Source organism: Athene noctua, chromosome 6 (genome assembly GCF_965140245.1).
Source record: "Athene noctua chromosome 6, bAthNoc1.hap1.1, whole genome shotgun sequence".
NCBI lineage: Eukaryota > Metazoa > Chordata > Aves > Strigiformes > Strigidae > Athene > Athene noctua.
The window spans coordinates 3,760,543-3,782,323 of record NC_134042.1 but is presented as its reverse complement, the minus strand read 5'-3'; the positions used below and the strand labels follow the sequence as shown (position 1 = coordinate 3,782,323).

Here is a 21,781-nt window from a genome sequence, read left to right as displayed (position 1 = left end):
CCCTGCAGGGCTCCAGTGGGTCTCTTCAGTCACGAGCTGACACAGCCACTGTGCGACTCTGTACCAGAGGTACTCATATGAATTTACTGGGTTTATGACATTTTTTCCAAGCCTGCTCAAGGAGTTAAGACTTTGATCGATGCCTCCTTTCCTTGTCGCTGGAGTGCAGAGATTTGCTGTGTTTCCGTACACAGCTTTCGTCACTGCTGTGGGTCCAGCACAGCTCCTCTGTGCAGCAGAGAGCTGGCGGGAGGGCACAGGAGGAGGGTGAAGGACAGCGTGGTGATGGCAGGGCAGGCCGCAGCAGTGCCTGTGGGTGGCACAGCTGGAAATGCCACGTCAGAGCACAGCCTAACTCGGGTTGTGCTTCCAAACGCGAGAGGGAAATTTTCTGTGCCAACATGTGCCTGGCCTGGCCTGCTGGGAGCCTGTTGCTAACACCACCATGTAATCATTTTCTTGCCCTTTCATTGTCTTTTGTTTGAAGTGTCTGCATATTACAGCACTACAGAAAACAGTCAGGGGAGGAGACGACTCTGTAGCCCCTCCAAAACAGGATGGGCCCCAGGATCTCACCATAAAAACCCAATACTGGAGACAACAGGGAAATCGAGCCCTTGGTGACTGTGTCCATGTCGAAAAGCCAAAGAGGGAGAACAAATAAACAAAATATGCTTTACAAACTGTGCTTAAAGGTTAGTATTGGAGTTAATGTGAACACAGGAGGTGCAGCATTTGATTCCCTAACAGAAAGGTGCTGTTTGTACCATCTCCTGCGCACTGCTGTTCACTTTAATCCAGAAATGCTGAGGTGGTGTGGCTTGCTGAAGCTCCCAGTGGCAGAGCTAGGGCTAGATTTCACAAGTGTTAGGCGTCATCTGAAGTCTCTTCTGTCTGCCTGCAGCTGTAGATACATTTCACTTCCCCCAGACAGTGAACAAAGATCACAATAAGGCTCAAATCCCTGCTCTGCAGTATGTCCTCGGTTTCTGCCTCTCCTAAATGGAGATAATTAGCCTTTCCTGCTTGCATAAAACACATAGAAATAACATAAAAGCAAAGCTCCATTTTCAAATTAAATGCTATTATTAACATCTCGTGTTTGATGGATGATTATGGTGTCACAACAACATAAATACTTCTCTGGGGGCGTTTGGCCAGTGATGTCCTAGGACGCTTTGCAGTTCCAACCTGATTAAAAATGGAATCCTGTTACACATTTCTGAAGAGATTCAAACCATTGAATAGCAATCAGAAGGAGATTCTGCCAACTGTGAGGCCTAAATACTGACAGTTCTAGCTACAAATATTTCCAATTTTACTTTTTTTTTTTTTTTGTAGGACAAACCTATAAACTAGAAGGATGTGCCTCAAGAACAGCCTGGGAACATAAAAAGAAAATAAAAGATAAAGAAGTTCCAGAGCTAGGCTGTTATAGCGCTATAGTGTAGGCAAGCAGAAGCTTTTTTAAAATCAATAAGAAACATCAATCACTGTCAACGAGTGTGGATATTGGCGCCAGGGCAGGCAGATCAAAAGGGGCTGAGAAAAGTATTGCAAGAGTTTGAAAGAAATGCGGATGTGCAGAAATACCACCTGTGAACAGCTCGGTGGCTGGAGCAGTGAGGTGTAAGGCATTGGTTGTGCAAACACTCGCTCTGTCCCGCTCTTGGTCAGGCTGAGGTTGGCTTACTCACAGGTTCCTCACTCCTAGGCACTGATGTTCATCTCAAAGAAGCCTGAGGAACTCAGGTGCCAACATCCTTTTGATTTCAGGAGGGTTCGGTTGCTCGACTGTTGATTCGTATAAAAAGCCAGATTCCCTAGGATTCTACTCTGCATGATACACACGCAGCAATCTGCAAAGCAGAGAGCTGGTAGGGGTAAAGGAGGTAAGAACTTGATGTAGCTTGAGCTCAAACAGCTCTCACTTTGAAAGTATGGGTGTTTGCAAATTAGTTCACAGGCACTCCTTCAATAACCCCCCCCAGAAACAAGAGAAAGTACAGCTGTTGGGAAGAAGTAACTGGTTAAGCAGAATTAGGACAGAAATGCAGTCCCAGAAAGAGAAAGCAAATGGGGAGCAGGGGAAGGAAATTTGGAAACAGGGAAGCTACAGGTGCAAAAGTGATTTGGAAGGAAATATTGTCTGTGTCTAGGACGTACCATGCCTTGGTATGTGTGCATGTATATATATATGTATTTTTGTCTTTATTTATGTATATATTACAGAAAATCTCTGGTTTATAGCCATGCAAATAGGGAGGGGATCTGCACTGCCCCAGCACGGGCAAGGACTCCCCGTGCAGCAGAGCCCCCGCGAGCAGCCGTGGTGGGGAGTTGAGGCGCCCTCAGCCCGGTGTCAGCTGCTGACGGACAGCACGGGGACCTGCCTGAGCGCAGGGTGCCACCAGGCATCAACCCTGGGAGCAGCCTCCCACAATGAAAGCTCTTTGGCTTATTTCCCTAATTAGGCTCAGGAGCCTTCATGGGGAGGGGAAGAGCCGTCTGCTAAGACCGGGTAAGAGGAGTTATTTCATATTCCCGGAGCTGGGATGAGACTGAAACTCTTTATGAGATGTTGATGCTTTGTGTTCATTTCCAGGAAGGCCCCTGAGACATTATAAGCACGGCTCTGGTTGTTTTTATCATACATGGCAGAAAAGTTAAATATAGAATGAGGTGATTTAAATACCTCAGATTTTTAGGGAGTTTGAAATTTAGATCTGGGTACAGATTTAAATGGAATTTAAGCAGTGGTGGGAAATGTTCAGAATTTTTTTTCCCTTGCCATTTCTCATCTTTATGCAACTCTGTTCTTGCATCAAGCCAGACTCAAACAGAAATGTCAATAAGGAATAATTTTCTTCTGAGATTTCTGCCCCATTTTTACAGACCTGCAAAATCTCTGTGGGTTGATTAAGCAGCTAAACACCAGTTTGCGGGGCATCATTACAGATTTGGGGAGATTCAGCAGATGCATAAAGCTTCATTTTTAACTGTTTTCCATAATCATCTGTTTCCTGTTTGCTTCATAAAAATCAGGCCTCTTTTCTTTAACACACATTTTCATTTCCAAATAAAACACTTTTGAAATAGAAGCTGCACCTGTGGCGAAAATAACCACTCCTGAACTGTATCTCTATCTTCAGAGAGTAATACACGGAAAAAGAAGAAACCTCTGAAACTGTAAGATAAATCCTTTGAAAATTAAAGAAAAAAATTCCACAAAACTTTAACAATAAACAACCAGTGCAACATGTTTTGATGTAAAGTTTCATTGAAAATTGGAATGATTCTCGGAAAGTCTGAAGTAGTGTTTCTTTGTCTTTAAAAATTGCAGGTTATCTTGGTCAGCAAAAATCTCCCAAATATATGTACTTATTGTTATTAAAATCACGTATCTTTGAACAAATTAGTGCCATTTAAATTACAGTCTGGGGGTTTTTGTTACCTTTGCAATGTTGGTGGTTAAAGTGCAGCCATGCAAAATGACTTGGACTAATGACACATACTCTGTTCTGTTGCCGCACCAAGTTACATCATATGGGAGAGAAAAGTTGCTTGTAACAGGGGCACAGACAACATACCTCAGGTTCCTAATCTGCAGAATGATGATAGGGGTAGTGACTCTTTTCTGAGCTGAGCAACAATGACTAGATATTAAGAGTGCGCTTTTGTTTCTGTGCTGCTAGAACTAGACCAGCTTAAGGGCGAACAAACTCATCCCACAGTAGAACTGCCTCATGGCAGGGTGGATTATGCTCGTTTTCCATGGGAATAGCTATGGCCTGGTGAAGCCCGTGCACAAGATGGGACTGTAACCATACCAGGGGTGGTATCCTACACATCTCTGTCGGTACAAGTGGTGTGCTTCATTTTGCATTGTAAGAATGTCCTGAAAGTGTTCTGAAGGGAAATCCTGGCTCCTGGAAGTCAGCAGGAATCTTGTTATTCGCTCCCAGGGCAGGCCCTGAGGGGAATTAAAAGCAACCCAGTGTTGTCAAGTAGAATTCACTCTTCAGTGCAGGTAAAGTCTCATGATTTTAGGAATGAAGAAGAAGAATCATCCCTTACAGTTTAAAGATTACACACTGAGCCTTGGAAAGATCAAGCCAAGAATTGGTGGGGACTTTTTCTTTTTTTAATGACTTGTTATGGATGCAGGTCACACAGTCTTTGGCCTCAGGAAATAAGAAACCTCCACGAGCACAAGCAGTACGGGCTGGGACTCTCCAGCAGTTGCCTTAGTCTTAGTCCTTTCTATCAACACCCAGTTCCTTGACTTCAGCTCAGAGTGCTTGTTTATTTGGGCTGGCTCTTTTCATTGGCATTTGATTTAGAAGTAGCTGCAGAAGGAAAAGCAAATCAGCCCCTGGCCCGGCACCGTTGTGATTCAGCAAATGCACAGAGCAGGTGCTTACACCGTGAGCAGGGTTACGTACTCCTTTGGGAACAGAGGAGCCACATACACGTGTCATGTGTTTATACAGATTTACACATTTCTGTGTGCCTGCAGAAAGCCAGCACCAGCATTTCTCAATGCAAGGGGCTTCCATCACGGCAGTTAGGTGAGGTGTTCACGTCGTACAAATAAATACAATTCCATCCACAGGGCTGAGCTCTGAGGTTTAGATTCCAAATTCCCTCATGTTAGTTTTGCTTCTGTCTGCTGGCTGTTAATTGTGCTGGATCAATTAACACTGGCATTTTGCCACTGCTGAGAGAACCTAATGGAGAATGGTGTCGTACTGCCTCAGATTCTCCCTGGAAGAGACCACGATGGCCTCTGAACAACTCACAGTCTAATTACACCAGAAGATGAACCGAAGCAGAGACCAGCCTGGTCCCACCTCCCCCAGCAGATGAGAAGCAGGGTCAGAATCTCTCTCTCTCCCTGTGGAACCTTGTTCTGTCTCTGCCCAGTGTAGTCTTCACTTCTTAACATGTACTGTCTCTTCTCTAGGATTAACAGCCACCTTTTAGCTCACAGACTTACAGCATGGATGCAGTGAAGTTCTTCCTGTTGTTTCTCTCCAGGACTGAAGTGCTCAGGCTTGGAGAGTAGGCCCAAGCCAGGGCTGACCTATCCCTGAATCCTGTATATTTTATAGATGATAATCATTGTACTAGTAGGTATTGTACTAAACATGTTTATCTTGAAAATATATATCTCCTTGTCTTTCCTTGAGTATAGGCAAGATAACAGGGTCACAGTGACAGCTGTCTGGCCCTGTGACCTGGCGTGTGACCTCGCTCATAAATCAATTAGATAAGCAGGGAAACTCCCTGAGCTTCTCCCCTGAGCCCTGGCCAGGCCCTGGGAGAACCTAACGTGAGAAAGAAACCAGATATTGCCACATAAAACAAAGGTGCCAGCTCTTCTGCCTTGCTGATTTTGGGGTCTATAAGGCCGGACCCACTCACAGCAACTCTGGAGGCCTCAGCTACGGGTGGAGGTGCCGCGTAGGATTTCCCACTCACCGGGAAAGGCTCAACAAACCCCCGCTGTGACCGGGGCTGCCCAGCCACTGCGGGGCTGGGTGACGGCAAAGTGTGTGAGCGGGGATGGGTCTTTCCACTATTCTTTCTCTCAGGTAGTAATGATTTGATGCATTACACTGTATTTTCCTAATTGTTTAAGCACGCTGTTCTGTCTTTTCTTACTGTATGTTTTCTGTGTTATTCTGTCATATTATTTAGTTATTTTAAGTAAAATATACCTGCTCTTTTCCTCTGGTGTCTGAGCTTAATTGGTATCCCTGATCAGCAAAACAAGTACCCTTAAATGATGCTTTATCTCAGAAGACAGATAGCGAGTAGCTATGAGGTTAAATCAGGAATCAGCAATTGTCCCAGGGGAAATAGGACACAAGTCCTTTATTTTGAGAAAGATTTTGACTAAAAAATGAGCACAAGTTCACATTGCTTTTCCTTTCCTTATTCTGGGGACCATGCAGCCCATTTGCAATTAAATTGAGTCTAGATAGTCTCCAAAGTGAAAGAAGCTGTTCTGAAAATTAGTAGTATGAGTCTCTCTACCTTTTGACAAATTATTTTCTGATTAAAAACTTCTGCTCAGGCTAAGGAGGTTCACTCATCTTTACTTCTGCCTTATGCAAATGGTTCTAATTTTGCATATTGCAAAAAAGTGCTTTGGTCCTATAGCCAAAAGGGGCAGGAAGGTATTGATAAAATGCAGCAATGCTGTGAGTGGAATATAATTCCCTTCCCCCCCCCCCCCCCCCCCCCCCTTAATTATTCTTTTTCTTTATAAAAGTGTAATGAGCCCAACACCTGATGGCTAATGATAATCCAGGTGGCTTGGAACTCTATCTCTATTTGCTGCATGATTTAATGCAGAACAAGGCTGAAGTAACTCTGTGTGCGTTGAAGAAACAAACTCCATGGTTTGTTTTGGAGGTTTATTTTGGCAAACAAGGGAAGAAATCCAAAGAGGCAGCCGGGGGTGTTCGGATAATAGGGTGATGTGGAAGGCGTCCATTCCACACTTTAGCCCAAACCATGGGCAAAGAAGAGTGTACGCTTCCAGAGAGCGCACGGCTGGGTTTTGCCTGACGACACCTTCTCAAGACCAGGGTTGAGTCCTGGCAGAGGTCTGTGCTCTGCCATGTGCTCTGCCGTGACTGCTTGAAGCCCAACTCCTGAAGGCAGCTCTGTGTGCCAGGGTTTCAGGCAGCCTGGTGGTGCCCTTTGGCTTCTAGGAATGCTAATGTTGTTATGCTCCTCTCTGTGGGAAGAGTGGCGTATTCTCCTGATGTCGTTCTGGTTTGCACTAGTGGATCAGTCCTGGTTCACAACATTTTAGGGCCTGTTACTGCTCCGTCAATTCTGAAGGTGTCTTGTCTTGTATTTCACTGAACTGGGACCACAACTAGGCTACAGTGACATGCAGAAATATTTCTGCGACTCCACCTTTACCTTTGAAGTCATCACAGCTGGAGCCAGACTAACGTGAATGTTTTCTCCTTAGGGAAAAGTTAATCTGTAAGTCCTAAGGACTCTTTATACAAAGAGGTGGCATCACTGTCCTCATGCTGTGAGAGGGGAGATGGGAGCAGACTGGCTCTGATTCAGCGAAGTACTAAAGCTCCACAGCACATAAGCACACGCTTTCGTGTTGTGCTAAACTGGTACCATGCAGAGACATCATGATTTGCCCAGAGTCACACAGTAAGCTGAAAATAGGAATCAGGAATTCTTTGGACAACTACTGTGGGTATTTACTTGGTATTTATTTGACAGGTTTTGTTTTTGTGCTGCCCAGAGGACAAGACACATTTTTCTTTACAAGACAGAAGCAAAGGTGCCTTAGTAAATATTGTAAAATTCTGGAAAACAGATTTGTAGCCTACGCTGGGAGGTCAGGGACTGTTTCTTTAGATCAACAGCAGCATTTGTCTGAGGTAAGTTTTGGAAGTTTTTGACTGAGGTGACTTAGTGTTGCTGTTGTTCAATCCCAGGCCTGGCACAGATAGCCTAGCATCAGTTGAGTTGTCAAGAAGGATTTCTGTTACATTTCAAGCAGACATTCCTCTTTCTTTCCTAGGACATGGATGAATTTCTCAGTTGAGAAGGGAAATACATCTCCTTCTCCTAATATCCACTCAACTTGGGGCTGATCCTAGGATCTGGTTTGTAACAGTAATTTGATCACAGTGAACATGTTACCTCTCCCTCCCTGGGAATAGCATGCAGCCCATATACCTCACCAGAGGAAAATGTCAGCCTTGTTTGTGTACTTATGCCATTCTTGTAGCAAGGACGTAGCCTTTCTAGAAGCCGGTCTCATGAGTTTCACACTCACAGCCAATTTCTTCCCCGTCTGAATCAATGCCTGACAGCACGTAGAGAAAACAATGTGGCCTTTGCTCTGAGTCTTCACATCGCTTGAACAAGGAAGGGTTTCAGTGGATACAAACCTACATAGGGAGCAGTAAAATTCATACCTCCAAAGAGACACAGCCCAATGCTTTTGTGGGGCGACGTCAATTTTCTTCTGTAGGTGTTCAACAAAAGAGCGTAAATGCGGACGGTCTTCCCTGCTGTCTTCCCATGGCACACTCTAGTTTAAATGGCTCTTGGCCTTGGCATATGAAAGAATCTTAATTCAGGGCAATATATGTTGTGGGGGAAAACTGAAGTGTAATTTTGAGATTCCTGTTCCTGTGATGGCCAGGGACTGATTCAGATGGTCCTTGCTCGTTGTTTTTATTGAAGGATGTAGGTAATTTACCTCAAGAAAAAGACAGTATGCACATTCTCATTTCTTACCTGACAGAAAGCCAGGGCTAGATGAACACCTTCTACTAACGGTTAAAAAGGAACAAGCAGGAGAAAAAGCTTTTGCTCTTCTCTGTCTTATAAGTAGCTGATGATGCTGTTAGAGGTCAAAAATTTACAGAGTAGAAGCTTTAATACAGGAGAGTATGGATTTAAACCTTGCTGTTGTCTCGAGAGAACACTCACACTGCTGAGCTCTGGCAGTCAGGAGCTGTGAAGAGTGCTGCTGCGGCCAAGAGAGCGATATTCAGCGTCTGCCTTTGCAGTCAGCTTTGCAAGTGCCCCCCCCTTTTGGTGTCCCCCTTTCCCCTAGGTCGATGTTAACATGGCGCAGCACGGCCTGGCGCTGCTCATCTACCTCACGGGGATGGCGAAGGCTCTGATGGACACCCCCCGCCTCTCCCTGCAGAGGGTGAGTCTGGCCTAGAGAGCGAGGACACGGCGCCTGCCAGAGGGTGCTGCTGGGGCTGGCGTGGCCGGTGCTGCCTCTGTGCCGCCCCGCGCTGTGTGCGGGAGGGGTGACCCTGCTGGGCTCTGCCGGGCTGAGGTGGCCGCACATCCCTGCGTGCCCGCGGCTGGAACCAGAGGGGCTCTGCCACCCCCACACGTGTGCTGCTGCCCGGAGCCGTTCTGTTCTGCGGCGTCCGAGGTTTGGGAAGGCCCTGGCGGCAGAGGGCTGCGGAGGGCAGGGGGCGGTGAACTCCCCGCAGGGGCTGTGGTGCCCGGCTGGGTGATTCCTGCTGGCCGAGGGCAGGCAGTGCTGGGGGCGTGGCCTTCTGGTGGGCGGGCCCATCCCCAGAGCCCCGCCCACTGTTCGTTAGCTGTCCGTCGGGTCTGGCCGTTGGTCCGTTGGAGCCACCGGCCCCAGCGCCGGCAGCACGGAGCTGTGCTGGCCCGGAGCGGCGCTGGGAGGAGGCAGGGTCTGGCCGAGCAGCTCTGACCGGGCTCCGGCAACCCGCTTCCCGTCCTCGCTGTCCCCGGCTGGGCCGCGTCCTCGGTGCACAGCGAGGGTCCTCCTGTCCCGGGCAGGATGGGCCAGGCCAACGGCTGCTGCGGCTCCAGGTGGGCTCCCCCCGCGGCTCGGGGACGGGGGGGCACGGCCGCGCCCCGCAGCAGCGGCCTTTCTGACGCCCGCCGCGCTCTGCTCCGCAGGGACGCTCTCGCCGACGCAGAGCCGGTGCTGAGCGCAGACGTGCAGCTGACCCGGGGCTGCAAGAGGAGCGAGAGGCGCCTTCTCCTCCTCCAGGGTGAACTGGTGGTCACCAAGCTGCGGTGAGACCCTCCGAGCCCAGCTGCCGTCGCCCCACGCCTGGCCCCGGCACAAGGGCTGGCACACCCTGGCCCCAGGCCCCGGGACCTGGGTGCTGGATGCACCAGTGCCCGCCCCAAGGGCAGGGGGGCAGCAGGGCTCTGCCCGGGGGGGCACCCCAAGGCGGCCACCTCCAGCTCACTGCCTGCCTCCGCTCTCTGCAGAGGTGGCACCACCCTGCGCCCACAGCTCCGCCTGGCCCTGGACCAGCTGTGGGTGCTGAGCGCCGGGAAGGAGGCGGCGTGGGAGGAAGAGGCGGAGGGTGTTGGCGGCCACGAGGAGAGGAGCTCCCTCCTCTTCCTCTGGCCCAGGGGCTCCTGCACTGCCACTTTCGGGTGAGTCGTGGTGCCATGTCCCCCGGCCGGGCAGGAGAGGTTCCTGTGAAGGGCCTCTGCCCTCCGAGCAGAGCCTGGGCAGGGAGCGGGCAGCACGCCGGCAGGGAGGGATGGGGGGCGTTTCCACGTCCTGCATCCCCTGGTCGCCTTTTGGTCCCCAGAAGGGAAGGGCCAGAGCAGCTGCTCTGGCAGCACAGAGGGACCAGGGCTTGGGCAGCGGCTCTCTCCCACCCCACGGGGCTTCGTCCTGCCCCTGTGTCCTTCCCCACGGGGCAGGGCTGTGCAGGCGCCCGCCTCTGCCCACGGGCTGGGGGGCAGCGGGGCCTGACGCCGTTTCTCCTCTTGCTGCAGCTCCCGGGCGCTGAAGGAGCTGTGGGTGCACACACTGCTGGGGTAAGCTGGGGGGTGCTGCAGGCACAGCCAGATGGGGAACACAGCTTCCCGGCTGGGGAGAGGTGTCCCTGCGGCTGCGGGCGGCTCTCGGGGAGAGCTGCCTGACGAGAGAGAAGAGGCGGCTTGGGGCTCACCCAGCTCTCTCCCTGTCCCTTCCCGGTGCACAGGACACCCGACGGAAGCAAGAAGCCCCGAGTGACCGTCGTCCCGTCACTCAAGCTCCTGGAGAAGGAGCGGAGCCGCCGCCATGCCGTGAGTGTCTCTCTGGCACGGGCACTGTCCCCAGCACTGCTCCTGCAGCCCAGCAGCACAGGCATGGCTGCTCACCTTCTGCCTCTGCTTCTCTCTTGCCCAGTGGAGGCCGTTCAGCACCAGGAGCCTGGAGAAGCTGGTGGAGAGCCAGGCAGAGGTGAGAACGGCTGCCTTTGCCCTCAGGCTGTGCCGGGGGGCAGGGATGGGCGTGCTAGTGGGGGGAGCTTGGGAGGGTGCCTTGGTGCAATTCCGGGAGTAGGGAAGGTTGAGGAGCCACCAGAAATGCCGGCATATCCTGGCTGGTGGCACTGGGAGGAAACCTGCCACAAGGGGCAGAGGGCCGGGGAGATCAGAGGGTCCCCGCTCTGCCACGCTCAGGCTGCTGGTGCCGGGTTCTTGCAGGCTGATGTCAGAAAAGGGCCTCCGATGGCCCCGTCGAGCAGTGAGGGAGGACTTTGCCGCTCACCAGGTGAGTTTGGGAAAGAAAGGCCCCTCCTGCAAGTGGCTGGGCTGTGCTCACTTGTCCCTTGAGTGTTCCCATGCAGGTTGGGCAGCCTGAGGAAAGACGTCAGCTGGAGGAGAAAGGACAGCACCGGGCAGTGGCCGCTGGGTGTGGTTCTGTGGGGACACGGGGCCTCTGCTGCTGCCCACAGCCTGGAGGAGGACAAAGCCAGGGCTGGGCCAGGCTGTCCTGGGGACACGCCGGCTCTCAGGAGCCCCCGAGCCGGATCTGTTGAGCCGGAGCTGCGGTTCCAGCTGCCGGTCCCTGCCCGTCCTGCCGCACCGCTCAGCACCGCGCTGCAGGCAGGGCGGGGCAGGGCAGGGCAGGCTCTGGGAGCGCTGGCCCAGCAGCATCCACCGACGGGCTCTTGCTCTCTTTTCCTTTGCAGCAGGAGGAACCAGCAGCAGCAGGAGGAGGAGGAGGGGGCTGCCCTGGCCCTTTGCTCTGTGGCGGAGCCCGGCCACTGCCCCGGCGCCAGGGCAGGCGGGCTCCGGCTGCAGCAGGGCGCTCTTTGGGCAGCCCCTGGCAGCCCTCTGCGGGGAGGATGGCACGCTGCCCCAGCCCATCCAGGTCAGCCAGCCTGGCCAGAGGGTCCCCAGCCCTCCCTCTGCAGGCTCCGGAGGGCCAGCGGGTGTCCCCGGGAGCTCTGGGGATGGGGCACTGGGCTCTTCACCCCCAGCACGGAGCCACCTCTGGGCAGTGCTCGGGCCGCCGCTGCTGGAAGGCGGCTCCTCGGCCACACAACTGTCCTCCTGCCTCTCCCGCAGGAGCTGCTGGCCGTGCTGCAGCAGGAAGGACCATCGACGGAGGGGATATTCCGCAGAGCCGCCAGCGGGACAGCGCTTCGAGAGCTGCGGGAGGCCCTGGACCACGGCGCAGTCGTCGACATGGGAAGCCAGCCCGCGCTGCTGCTGGCCGCCATCCTGAAGGTGAGCGCTTCTGCCCTGCGGCTGGAGGAGCTCCCGGCTGGCCCCCAGTGTTCAAAGGCTCACCTGGAGGCCTGGGCCTTGCAGGAATTTCTCCGGAGCATCCCCTGCAAGCTCCTCGTGACCGAGCTCTACGAGGACTGGATGGCGGCGATGCAGAAGGCCAGCAGGGAGGAGAAGATCTGGGAGCTGAGAGCGTGAGTGTGGGCAGCAGCCTGCCTGTTGAGCAGGAGCCCTGACCGCTGGCCCAGAGCACCTGGAAAGCTGCGCTGGCTCCCACCAGCCTCGGGCGAGTCTGGGGGACGCTGTGGGCAGCATCTGCTTTAGTAGCGCCGTGTTCCCCTTCCCCCAGGGTGGCCGAGAAGTTGCCCGCAGCCAACCTCCTCCTCCTGAAGAGGCTGCTGTCCCTCCTCCGGCACATCGGCCGCCACGCAGCCACCAGCAGGATGGGCTGCAGCAACCTGGCCGTCTGCGTTGGGCCGAACCTGCTGAGCCCAGCCAACGCGGACCAGCTCCCGCTGGAGGCCCTGCTGGAGGTGACACACCAGGTGCGCGTCCCCACCCGCCGGGGCAGCCTTCCCGGCCCACCAGCGCTTGGCTGCGCAGAGGGCTCTGCCGGCCTCCTCCCGCCAGCAGATGCTGTCGGGGTGGCTGCCTGGAGGAGCAGCCCCACAGCCACAGCCTCTGGGCAGGAGCAGGGGGCAGGGGTGGCAAAGGTGCTTGGCCCCTTGTCAGGCAGCGGGGTGGAGACCGACGGTTTGATGCGTGCAGGTGAACGTGCTGGTGGAGTTTCTGGTGGAGAACTGCAGGGAGCTCTTTGAGGAGGAAGCGGGCAGCCTGTCCAGCCCAGCAGACCAGGAGCTGCCAGCCCCCCTGGAGAGATTCAGAGGTGAGAGGGGGGACTGGGGGTTGGCAGCGGCTGGGGCTTGGGGCACCAGAAACCTCTGTGTTCCTTCTGACAGGAACAGGCATCGAGTGTTGTCCTCTGAGCCCCGCTTGTCCTGTGGCCTCTCTTTGGCCACTGCTCTCCAAAGATGAACGTTTTCCTCTGCAGCATGAGCCGAAGCCTGCAGACAGACCATCAGAGGGCTGACCACAGAAGTGTAGGGCTTTGGGTGGGTGTTGCTTTAGCTCTGTTTGCTTCCAAGAAGTCACCATGTTGCACATGCTTTTGCTTTCTAGATCTGCGTTTGGAAGAGCAAAGTGTCCCTGCAGGCAAAGTGGACACCGAGCGTCGGGCAGAAGCTTTGCTGCATGCACCCCCCTCTCTGCTCGGTGTCCTCACAGGAGCTGGGGGAGATAGAGCGGTGGAGAGGGAAAGGGGTGAGGTACGTCAGCTCCCCCAACACGGTGACAGCGTGTCTGGGGTAGGAGGGGAGTTTCCGATGAGGCCAAGTCGCTGCTGTGCCTCGGCCTGGCAGTAGAGCTGGTGTGGGTTTGGGTTATTCCTCCACCCCTGGGGATGATACACAGCAAGGGAAATCGGCACGGTGGTGTCTCAAATGCACTCGGCAGGTGTTTGATCAGCCAAAGGCCCACAAAAAGACAGAGGGGAGCAGTTGTCAACTTCAGGGGGGTTTGCTCAGGCCCTCTTTTGTCAGAGCTTCCTCAGGGCTGTTTGTGGGTCAGCAGGGGGACCGTGTGAACTGTGGCTGATGCAAACCAGCCCCAGGCATCTCCTCGGGAGAGCTGAGGGACCAATTTAGCAAGAGTCCCTTACCGCCCCAGGTCACGCCTTGCCACATGCCAACTGTGACATTTCTGGTTTAGGCACGGCCAGCTTTGCCTCCATCCACCCCCGAGAGCACGGCAGAGTCCCTGGGGCGCCCAGAACAACTGGCCAGGCTTTCCGAGGAACGAAGGTAAAATGAGCTGGCTTTGGTTAAAATCAGAACTGACTCCCGCGGGCTGTGGCTTTCTCTATCTAATCCCACTGTGGGGTGGAAAGATTTTCAGGCTCTGCCCAGGACCAGGAGAAGAAGAGGAGCCTGAAGAGAAGAGCGGCCTGGGGAGAGGAGAGCGACTTCTGCCCGGAAAGGAAGAGGAGGAAGAGGGAAGGTTCTTGTGGGGACGGACCAGCACAGAGCCGCTGGCAGGGGCAGAGGTCGGGCAGCCCAGGTGCGTGCCGGGCTCTGCTGCCCATCTTTCCCCCCTCTCCACACTCCTCTCCGTCAGCCCAACACGCTGGCGAGGGGCAGCGAGGGGCCCCGGTGCTGCGCGGGCTCTGGCCATAACTCCCTGGCGGGGCCCGGGGGCTCCCGGCCGAGCCCTGCGGGTGGCACAGGGGCCCTGCGCGTCTCTGCACGCGCTCGGGGCTCGAGGGGCACTGCCCGGGGGACGAGGCGCCAGAGCCGCCCCGCAGGCAGCGCCAGCAGCAGCTCCGCTCGGGGCGTCAGCAATCCCTCACACACGGTGTTCCCAGAGAGGCAGCACAGCCCTGCCCCTTCCTGCCGCCAGGGACTCACCAGAGCTTTCTGACTCTGCCCTTGCAGGTGCCGACTCGTGGTCACTGCCCGGACCGCTGTGCCTCCGGGGCCCCGCACTTGCCGTGTAAAATAAAAAGATATTTTCTCTCTTGTGACCGAGTCTGCCACAGGATATTCTGAAGCGGGGAGCGGTTGTTCTGAGGTGAATCCTCAGGGGGGAGTTTGGGATCGTCCCTTGTCCCAACACCCTTTCCAGGGGGTGTCAGGGCTGAGTCGAGGGGCTTGAGGAGGGAAACCCAAGCCCAGAGTCACGCGGGAGAGTGGAGGCTGGATGGAACAAGTGACAAGAGCAGTGACAAGTTGGTATACTCAGAATCTAAACGTAGCCGCCCCCAGCCCCTCTGACACCTGAGGATAAACTGAGACGCAAGGGGGTTTATTTTCTGCCAAATTACCCTGTAAGGTGACAGGCGTCAACGCTGGGGACACTCCAGGGATGGAGACGTCACCACAGACACCCTGCGGCCACCCTGGTCCCCTCCCAGTTGTGGGGCATCAAAGTGGGGTGCAGCCCAGGGATGGGGATGTCCCCAAGAGCCAGCTTGGGGTCTCTTGTGTCCCTTCAAAGTCATGGGGTGTCAATGTGGGGGACACCCTGAGGATGGGGGCATCACTAAGAGCCACCTTGGGTTCCCTCAGCGTCATGGGGCATCAACGTAGGGGACAGCTCATGGACGGGGATGTCCCCAAGAGCCACCTTGGTGTCCCCGTGTCCCCTCCCATGCCCAGGGTGACAATTTGGGGACTTAAGGAGACCCGGAGAGGTGTGTGGGGTGTCCCCATGGCCCCCCCGGGGTGTCCCTGTGTCCCCCATCCTGGACAATGCCGTTGATGTACCAGTGGAGGCCGTTGGTGACTTTCCTTGTCAGCCCGGTGTGTTTCCCTTCCTGGGGGGTGGGGGAGGGGACACGGGTGACCACAGGCTCCCCAAACCTGAGGGGAGTGGTTGCGGGGGGCTTGGGATGCACCTCTCCCTTCCCAGGTGTCCTCGAGAGTTTGAGGGGGATCCCACCAATGCCACACCCTTGTCCCTGCACCCCCACCACCACCTGCAGGGGGTGTGGGGACACAGAGTGGGGGGAAACTGTGGGGTGTGGTGGGGTGACAGTGCTGGGACCCCCCAAGCTCCTGCAGGGGACAGTAGGGATGTGGAGGAGGGGTTTGGGTGTCCCAGTGGGGGAACCGGGGGTGCAGGAAAAGGGGTGACATCACCGGGAGCTTCCCCAGAGCCCTGCAGGGGACAGTGCGGGTGAGGGAGTTCCAAGAGGGTCTTGGGGGGGCTAAGGAGGGCTCCTCCCAATTTTGGGGGGTTGCTGGGGAGGTTTTGTTGGTCCCAGAGGGGCTTAGGGGTCCCAAGCGGTTGAGGGGTATCCTAGGGGAACTTGAGGTGTTCCCCACTATTTTGGATGGCCTCAAGGGGTTTTTGGGCATCCCCATGGATTTTGGGGGGCTCTGGGGGGGTTGGTGGTTCCAAGGGGGCAAGACTGCTAGAGAAAAGCAGCTCTTCTCCTCAGCACCAACCCTCTGCCTGCCACCTCCCCACACGCCCCCCCCCCCAAAAAAAAAATCACCTTCATTCACTGTCCCCCCCCAATCCTTCCTTCTTCAAAGCTGTGTGGCAGCGACGTTACGATGACGGGATGAAGAGCCCACTTTGGGTGGTAAAGAGCTCGCTTTGGAGCTGGAGGAGGAGAAAACCCACAGAGCCCTCTCAGGTCTCATTCCAAGGACTGAGAAACCTTAAACCATGGAGAGGGAATCTACTCGCTGCACCCCGAGTTTGTCAGCAACCTGCTGCTGTTTCCTGGACAAACACTCCTGCAACTAACCTGTGGCGTGTTTTCTTAGGTGTATGTCTTTAGTAACCGTTGCCTCTTTGTACCTTTCCTGCGTTTTTCTTATCTTTAATTTCTTGAGCTTTCTGATTCACACAATATGAGACAGAAAACACAGAAGTGAGCTGTCTGCTCTATTGACCAACCCAGTTCATTTCCAGTGACCTGACACAGCTTGTAATATCCAACACACCTAATTAACCACACACCAAGCCAGGTTTCTTTCTGTCCTGTGTTGTTTATTGTTTGAAAACATGTCTTAATAATTTTTACATACAATAATCATATTACTAAATTGTGTTACTAAAAATAAAATAATGATAAGCTCAGCCGGGTTAGAATCCAACAGAAAGTCAGGAGCAGGGGCAGGAAGGACGTGATCTTCCCTCACACTGGTTGGATGAACTTCTAGGTGCAGACTTGGACCTTAACAGAAAACACAGCACACAACAAAATAAAGTTAACTCTAAGCAGTCACTCTCCCCATTTATTTCCTCCCACTTTCTTTTGCTTTTTGACTCTCCATATGCTTGTTTATGTCAAAGCTGCTTTCAGCTGCTGACACACTACCACTGCAAACTGAAGAACTTGCCAACGTGTGAAAGTTTCTGCTGAGAAGGCAGAACAGCCGCTGCTTTGTTAGTGCAAACACACAGAGGAAGGGAACCTCTATTTCCACGGGCTTCTCTCCCATGTGCCACCATGTCACTACTTGTTGGGCAATTTGCACAGGATGCCAAACACGGGTACTGCGGTCTGACACACAGGAGCATTTAACCCACACTTCCAGCCCAGAGGTCCTAGCAAAATTTTCACATACCTCTGGCTCTAGCCAAGGGTAGTGGCTGCACTGCAGGAAAAATAATTTCTAAAAGCGTCTGAAGTCAGCCTCTAGTGATAGGACTCAACGCCGTTACTCCACGAGAGATGCTGACGGCACTAGTAGGGGAGAGCTCTTCAGAGTCCTGCCCAAGGGAATTCTGGGGACGGGAAACATCAGCTACCCCGAGTTTTTCCTTCACAAGTTTCTCTTTCACGATGTTTTAAAGAACCATTTCACATTATCCCGCATATGTTCGTTAGCATCATTCCTCCTCTCAAAGTCCTTCACCCATTTAAGATTTCCTCACAAACAAGTCTGATCTTTTAGTTCCTAAGAAAATCCATCAATGCCCAGGAATCCCTCGGAAAGCCACCAGTGTGCAGTCCAGGTTAACACCTCCCCGTGTACCCACAGGAGATAAACCAAAGAGGAGATGAAGGCAATTTCTCTCCCATCTCTCCTCCCAGGTGCTTTGAGGTAACGCTTACACCCAGAACAGGGAGACGCAGAAAATCCCGGCACTGGACCTCTTCAGGTTCTGGCCTCCTCAGGGCTGTCAGGAGCCAAAGGGTGTCGCTGCAGAGAAGCTTTAGTGAAAGAGACACCTGCTCCTCAGCCACTGCTGCCACACTGTAACTCTCGGTCCACTGTCATCTCTGCCGTAGCTGAGCTCGTAACCTGCATACGGAACCCTCTCCCTGCTAATCCCTGGAATCACCCCATCCACCTGGAGAGGGGCAGCGGAGATCCCTCTAGCCAGCCTGCTCCTCCGTTACGGACAGGTAAAGCAGTTACCTGGAAAACGAACGCTCCTTCGGACTCTTCTTTAGATTCCATCCCTTCCTGAACCAGCTGTGAACTCATGTAGTCTGGACTTTTTCTTTTCCCTGTTAAAATAAATTTGACCGTTATCACAATGACAGCTTGACCTTTATTACACAAAGACAAAAGAAACAAAACATAGCCAGAATGAGAAAATGCATACTGCTTGCAGATGCAAAGGTGGACATGCTATTTAAGCAAAACCAGTGTAGAATTCTTCCTACAAGTCTTAGGGAAAGTTTTAGGATGACATTTGCCTTCTTTTAGTTTTGCGTGTTTACCACCTGCACCCAGAACGTCTGTTGGAGAAAACATTCTGTCATTTCTGCTGATGTCAGATGCACTCGAGTGTAACTGCCGTCCGACAGCCCATCGAAACACAGACGTGAAAACCAGCCCAACTTCACTGAGCCAAAGCCCCACTCCTCTTTACGTCTCGTTCTTCTCTGTCAAACTCCTCCCGAGATAAGGGAGGCCAAAAGCACCCTGCTTGTGTCAGAAACGGCAGCGGGACCAGGGGAGCGACGGTGCCCCTGTCTCGGCTCTGGTGCATTTGATAGCGAATACTGCAATCAGCTGCACCAGTACGCACTCTTCTCGTGCTCATCCTTCCGCGTGTAAAGAGGGTTTAACTAGATGCATAGAAAGGGAAAAACGCCTTCTGCCTTAGTTTTCTCCTGACTACAAGAAGAGTCCTTTCCTATTTGGGGTATACTTAAGTAGTAAACAGAGCTGGTAAGAAAGGAATGTTACAGTCTTTCTGCTGCCAGAAGATCAGGTGTGATGTTTTGAATTAACAAACATGGGAGTAACACTTACACTCGTCACAGAAACTGTTTCCACAGCAGGGAATAATAACTGCATCCGCCATGATTTCTTTACAAATGAAACATAACAGCTCTTCTGGAACACGACTGTCCAAGGAGGAGGAGAGGGAGGAAGAGGACGGCTCCTCAGGTAGAAAGGGATGCTTCTCCTTCTTTCCTCTGGCATACGCTTCCCTGGAGGGGGGTGGGGAAGGAAAAAGAAAAAAAGTTACAGATGGGGAAAGGAGAACTTTCCCAAGCTTTTCATTTTATCCAGAGAAGACAGTAGGTGGCATTCTCACTCCAAATTAGCCTTCAAAAATGCAAGCATTTAGTTTAAAATACTTTTCTATAGCCAGAGCACTAGAAAAGGGCGGGGAGAACAATTTTCCTTCTGCAGAACTCTTCCCTTCATTGGATCAACTAAGAAATTAGCTCAGACTAGAGAAATCAATTTCTGACAGCTAGAGACCAGGTGAAATGAATCCCACGTCTCCTTTCACCAGAGGGCGAATGTGAATCGCAGGCTCAGGATAAAGTCAGTCTCCGCCTAATCATGTTGTATAAATGGAGGAGATCTATGTTAAGCTTCTGCAAAAGGAGATGCATGACAGAAAAACAGAGGTGCTCCCAAGTGCATTTTAAAACAGCCACCCTTGTCAGCACACACTAGTGTTTTCTTAGCTTACAGCAACAGGAAAACATCCCTCTGCTTCACACATGGGATTGGGCAAACGGCAGAGGGGGAGGGGATCTCAGTCCAACAGCTGTTTGTTAAATTCTGCAAGAAGCCTTACAAAGGTAAAACAGGAGCAGAAGGAGCTTTCAAAAAGAATGATGCCACCGTAAACACGACGGAGATGTTTTGCAGAAATAGGGATTCTTCGCATACCAAAAGCTTACCCAGCGTTCAGGGGCCTGAACAGCAGGACTGCCCCATTTTAATATTAGAAATCATCACAGATTTTAAGGTGAAGATACAACGACAGTGCTTCTTCCCCCATAATTACAGATGCTGGCCAGCTCGGTGGCGTTGCCACTCAGACATGGACTCTTGGCTTCTCTCCTTCACTTTTTGGTCAGACCAGCTAATTCCATACTCACGCATTAAGAATTGGGATGGCATATCTTCCAGTCGGTGTCAGCATCGCACCCTTCACATTGGGCTCTTCCACCTCCACCATGAAACTCCTGGGAATTCCCGTGCTCTTTCGAAGTCTGCGAACAGACTGAAAATTACTGTCCTGTTAAGAAAAGAAATGCTCTGGTCTTCACATCGCTTGAACAAGGAAGGGTTTCAGTGGATACAAACCTACATAGGGAGCAGTAAAATTCATACCTCCAAAGAGACACAGCCCAATGCTTTTGTGGGGCGACGTCAATTTTCTTCTGTAGGTGTTCAACAAAAGAGCGTAAATGCGGACGGTCTTCCCTGCTGTCTTCCCATGGCACACTCTAGTTTAAATGGCTCTTGGCCTTGGCATATGAAAGAATCTTAATTCAGGGCAATATATGTTGTGGGGGAAAACTGAAGTGTAATTTTGAGATTCCTGTTCCTGTGATGGCCAGGGACTGATTCAGATGGTCCTTGCTCGTTGTTTTTATTGAAGGATGTAGGTAATTTACCTCAAGAAAAAGACACTATGCACATTCTCATTTCTTACCTGACAGAAAGCCAGGGCTAGATGAACACCTTCTACTAACGGTTAAAAAGGAACAAGCAGGAGAAAAAGCTTTTGCTCTTCTCTGTCTTATAAGTAGCTGATGATGCTGTTAGAGGTCAAAAATTTACAGAGTAGAAGCTTTAATACAGGAGAGTATGGATTTAAACCTTGCTGTTGTCTCGAGAGAACACTCACACTGCTGAGCTCTGGCAGTCAGGAGCTGTGAAGAGTGCTGCTGCGGCCAAGAGAGCGATATTCAGCGTCTGCCTTTGCAGTCAGCTTTGCAAGTGCCCCCCCCTTTTGGTGTCCCCCTTTCCCCTAGGTCGATGTTAACATGGCGCAGCACGGCCTGGCGCTGCTCATCTACCTCACGGGGATGGCGAAGGCTCTGATGGACACCCCCCGCCTCTCCCTGCAGAGGGTGAGTCTGGCCTAGAGAGCGAGGACACGGCGCCTGCCAGAGGGTGCTGCTGGGGCTGGCGTGGCCGGTGCTGCCTCTGTGCCGCCCCGCGCTGTGTGCGGGAGGGGTGACCCTGCTGGGCTCTGCCGGGCTGAGGTGGCCGCACATCTCTGCGTGCCCGTGGCTGGAACCAGAGGGGCTCTGCCACCCCCACACGTGTGCTGCTGCCCGGAGCCGTTCTGTTCTGCGGCGTCCGAGGTTTGGGAAGGCCCTGGCGGCAGAGGGCTGCGGAGGGCAGGGGGCGGTGAACTCCCCGCAGGGGCTGTGGTGCCCGGCTGGGTGATTCCTGCTGGCCGAGGGCAGGCAGTGCTGGGGGCGTGGCCTTCTGGTGGGCGGGCCCATCCCCAGAGCCCCGCCCACTGTTCGTTAGCTGTCCGTCGGGTCTGGCCGTTGGTCCGTTGGAGCCACCGGCCCCAGCGCCGGCAGCACGGAGCTGTGCTGGCCCGGAGCGGCGCTGGGAGGAGGCAGGGTCTGGCCGAGCAGCGCTGACCGGGCTCCGGCAACCCGCTTCCCGTCCTCGCTGTCCCCGGCTGGGCCGCGTCCTCGGTGCACAGCGAGGGTCCTCCTGTCCCGGGCAGGATGGGCCAGGCCAACGGCTGCTGCGGCTCCAGGTGGGCTCCCCCCGCGGCTCGGGGACGGGGGGGCACGGCCGCGCCCCGCAGCAGCGGCCTTTCTGACGCCCGCCGCGCTCTGCTCCGCAGGGACGCTCTCGCCGACGCAGAGCCGGTGCTGAGCGCAGACGTGCAGCTGACCCGGGGCTGCAAGAGGAGCGAGAGGCGCCTTCTCCTCCTCCAGGGTGAACTGGTGGTCACCAAGCTGCGGTGAGACCCTCCGAGCCCAGCTGCCGTCGCCCCACGCCTGGCC

General features: G+C 53.6%; 2 protein-coding genes across 2 annotated transcripts in view; one reads left to right on the top strand and one right to left on the bottom strand.

Annotated features, from left to right (window-relative positions):
* The window catches only part of LOC141961815 (RNA polymerase-associated protein CTR9 homolog), a 68,405-nt gene that overhangs the window by 6,624 nt on the left and 40,000 nt on the right, over positions 1 to 21,781 (bottom strand).
* Positions 8,630 to 21,717, top strand: LOC141961793 (T-cell activation Rho GTPase-activating protein-like). Its single transcript, XM_074909129.1, has 8 exons — positions 8,630 to 8,716; positions 10,996 to 11,062; positions 11,574 to 11,665; positions 11,863 to 12,024; positions 12,109 to 12,218; positions 12,374 to 12,569; positions 20,780 to 20,878; positions 21,619 to 21,717. The coding sequence occupies exons 1-8, from the start codon at positions 8,630 to 8,632 to the stop codon at positions 21,715 to 21,717; spliced, it is 912 nt and encodes a 303-aa protein (XP_074765230.1).

Bases quoted from the DNA above. Each gene is read 5' to 3' on its own strand.
- LOC141961793 (XM_074909129.1), top strand. From the start codon at position 8,630: ATGGCGCAGCACGGCCTGGCGCTGCTCATCTACCTCACGGGGATGGCG. The intron at 11,666-11,862 runs GTCAGCCAGCCT...CCTCTCCCGCAG, and splicing joins CGCTGCCCCAGCCCATCCAG to GAGCTGCTGGCCGTGCTGCA. The intron at 12,025-12,108 runs GTGAGCGCTTCT...TGGGCCTTGCAG, and splicing joins TGCTGGCCGCCATCCTGAAG to GAATTTCTCCGGAGCATCCC.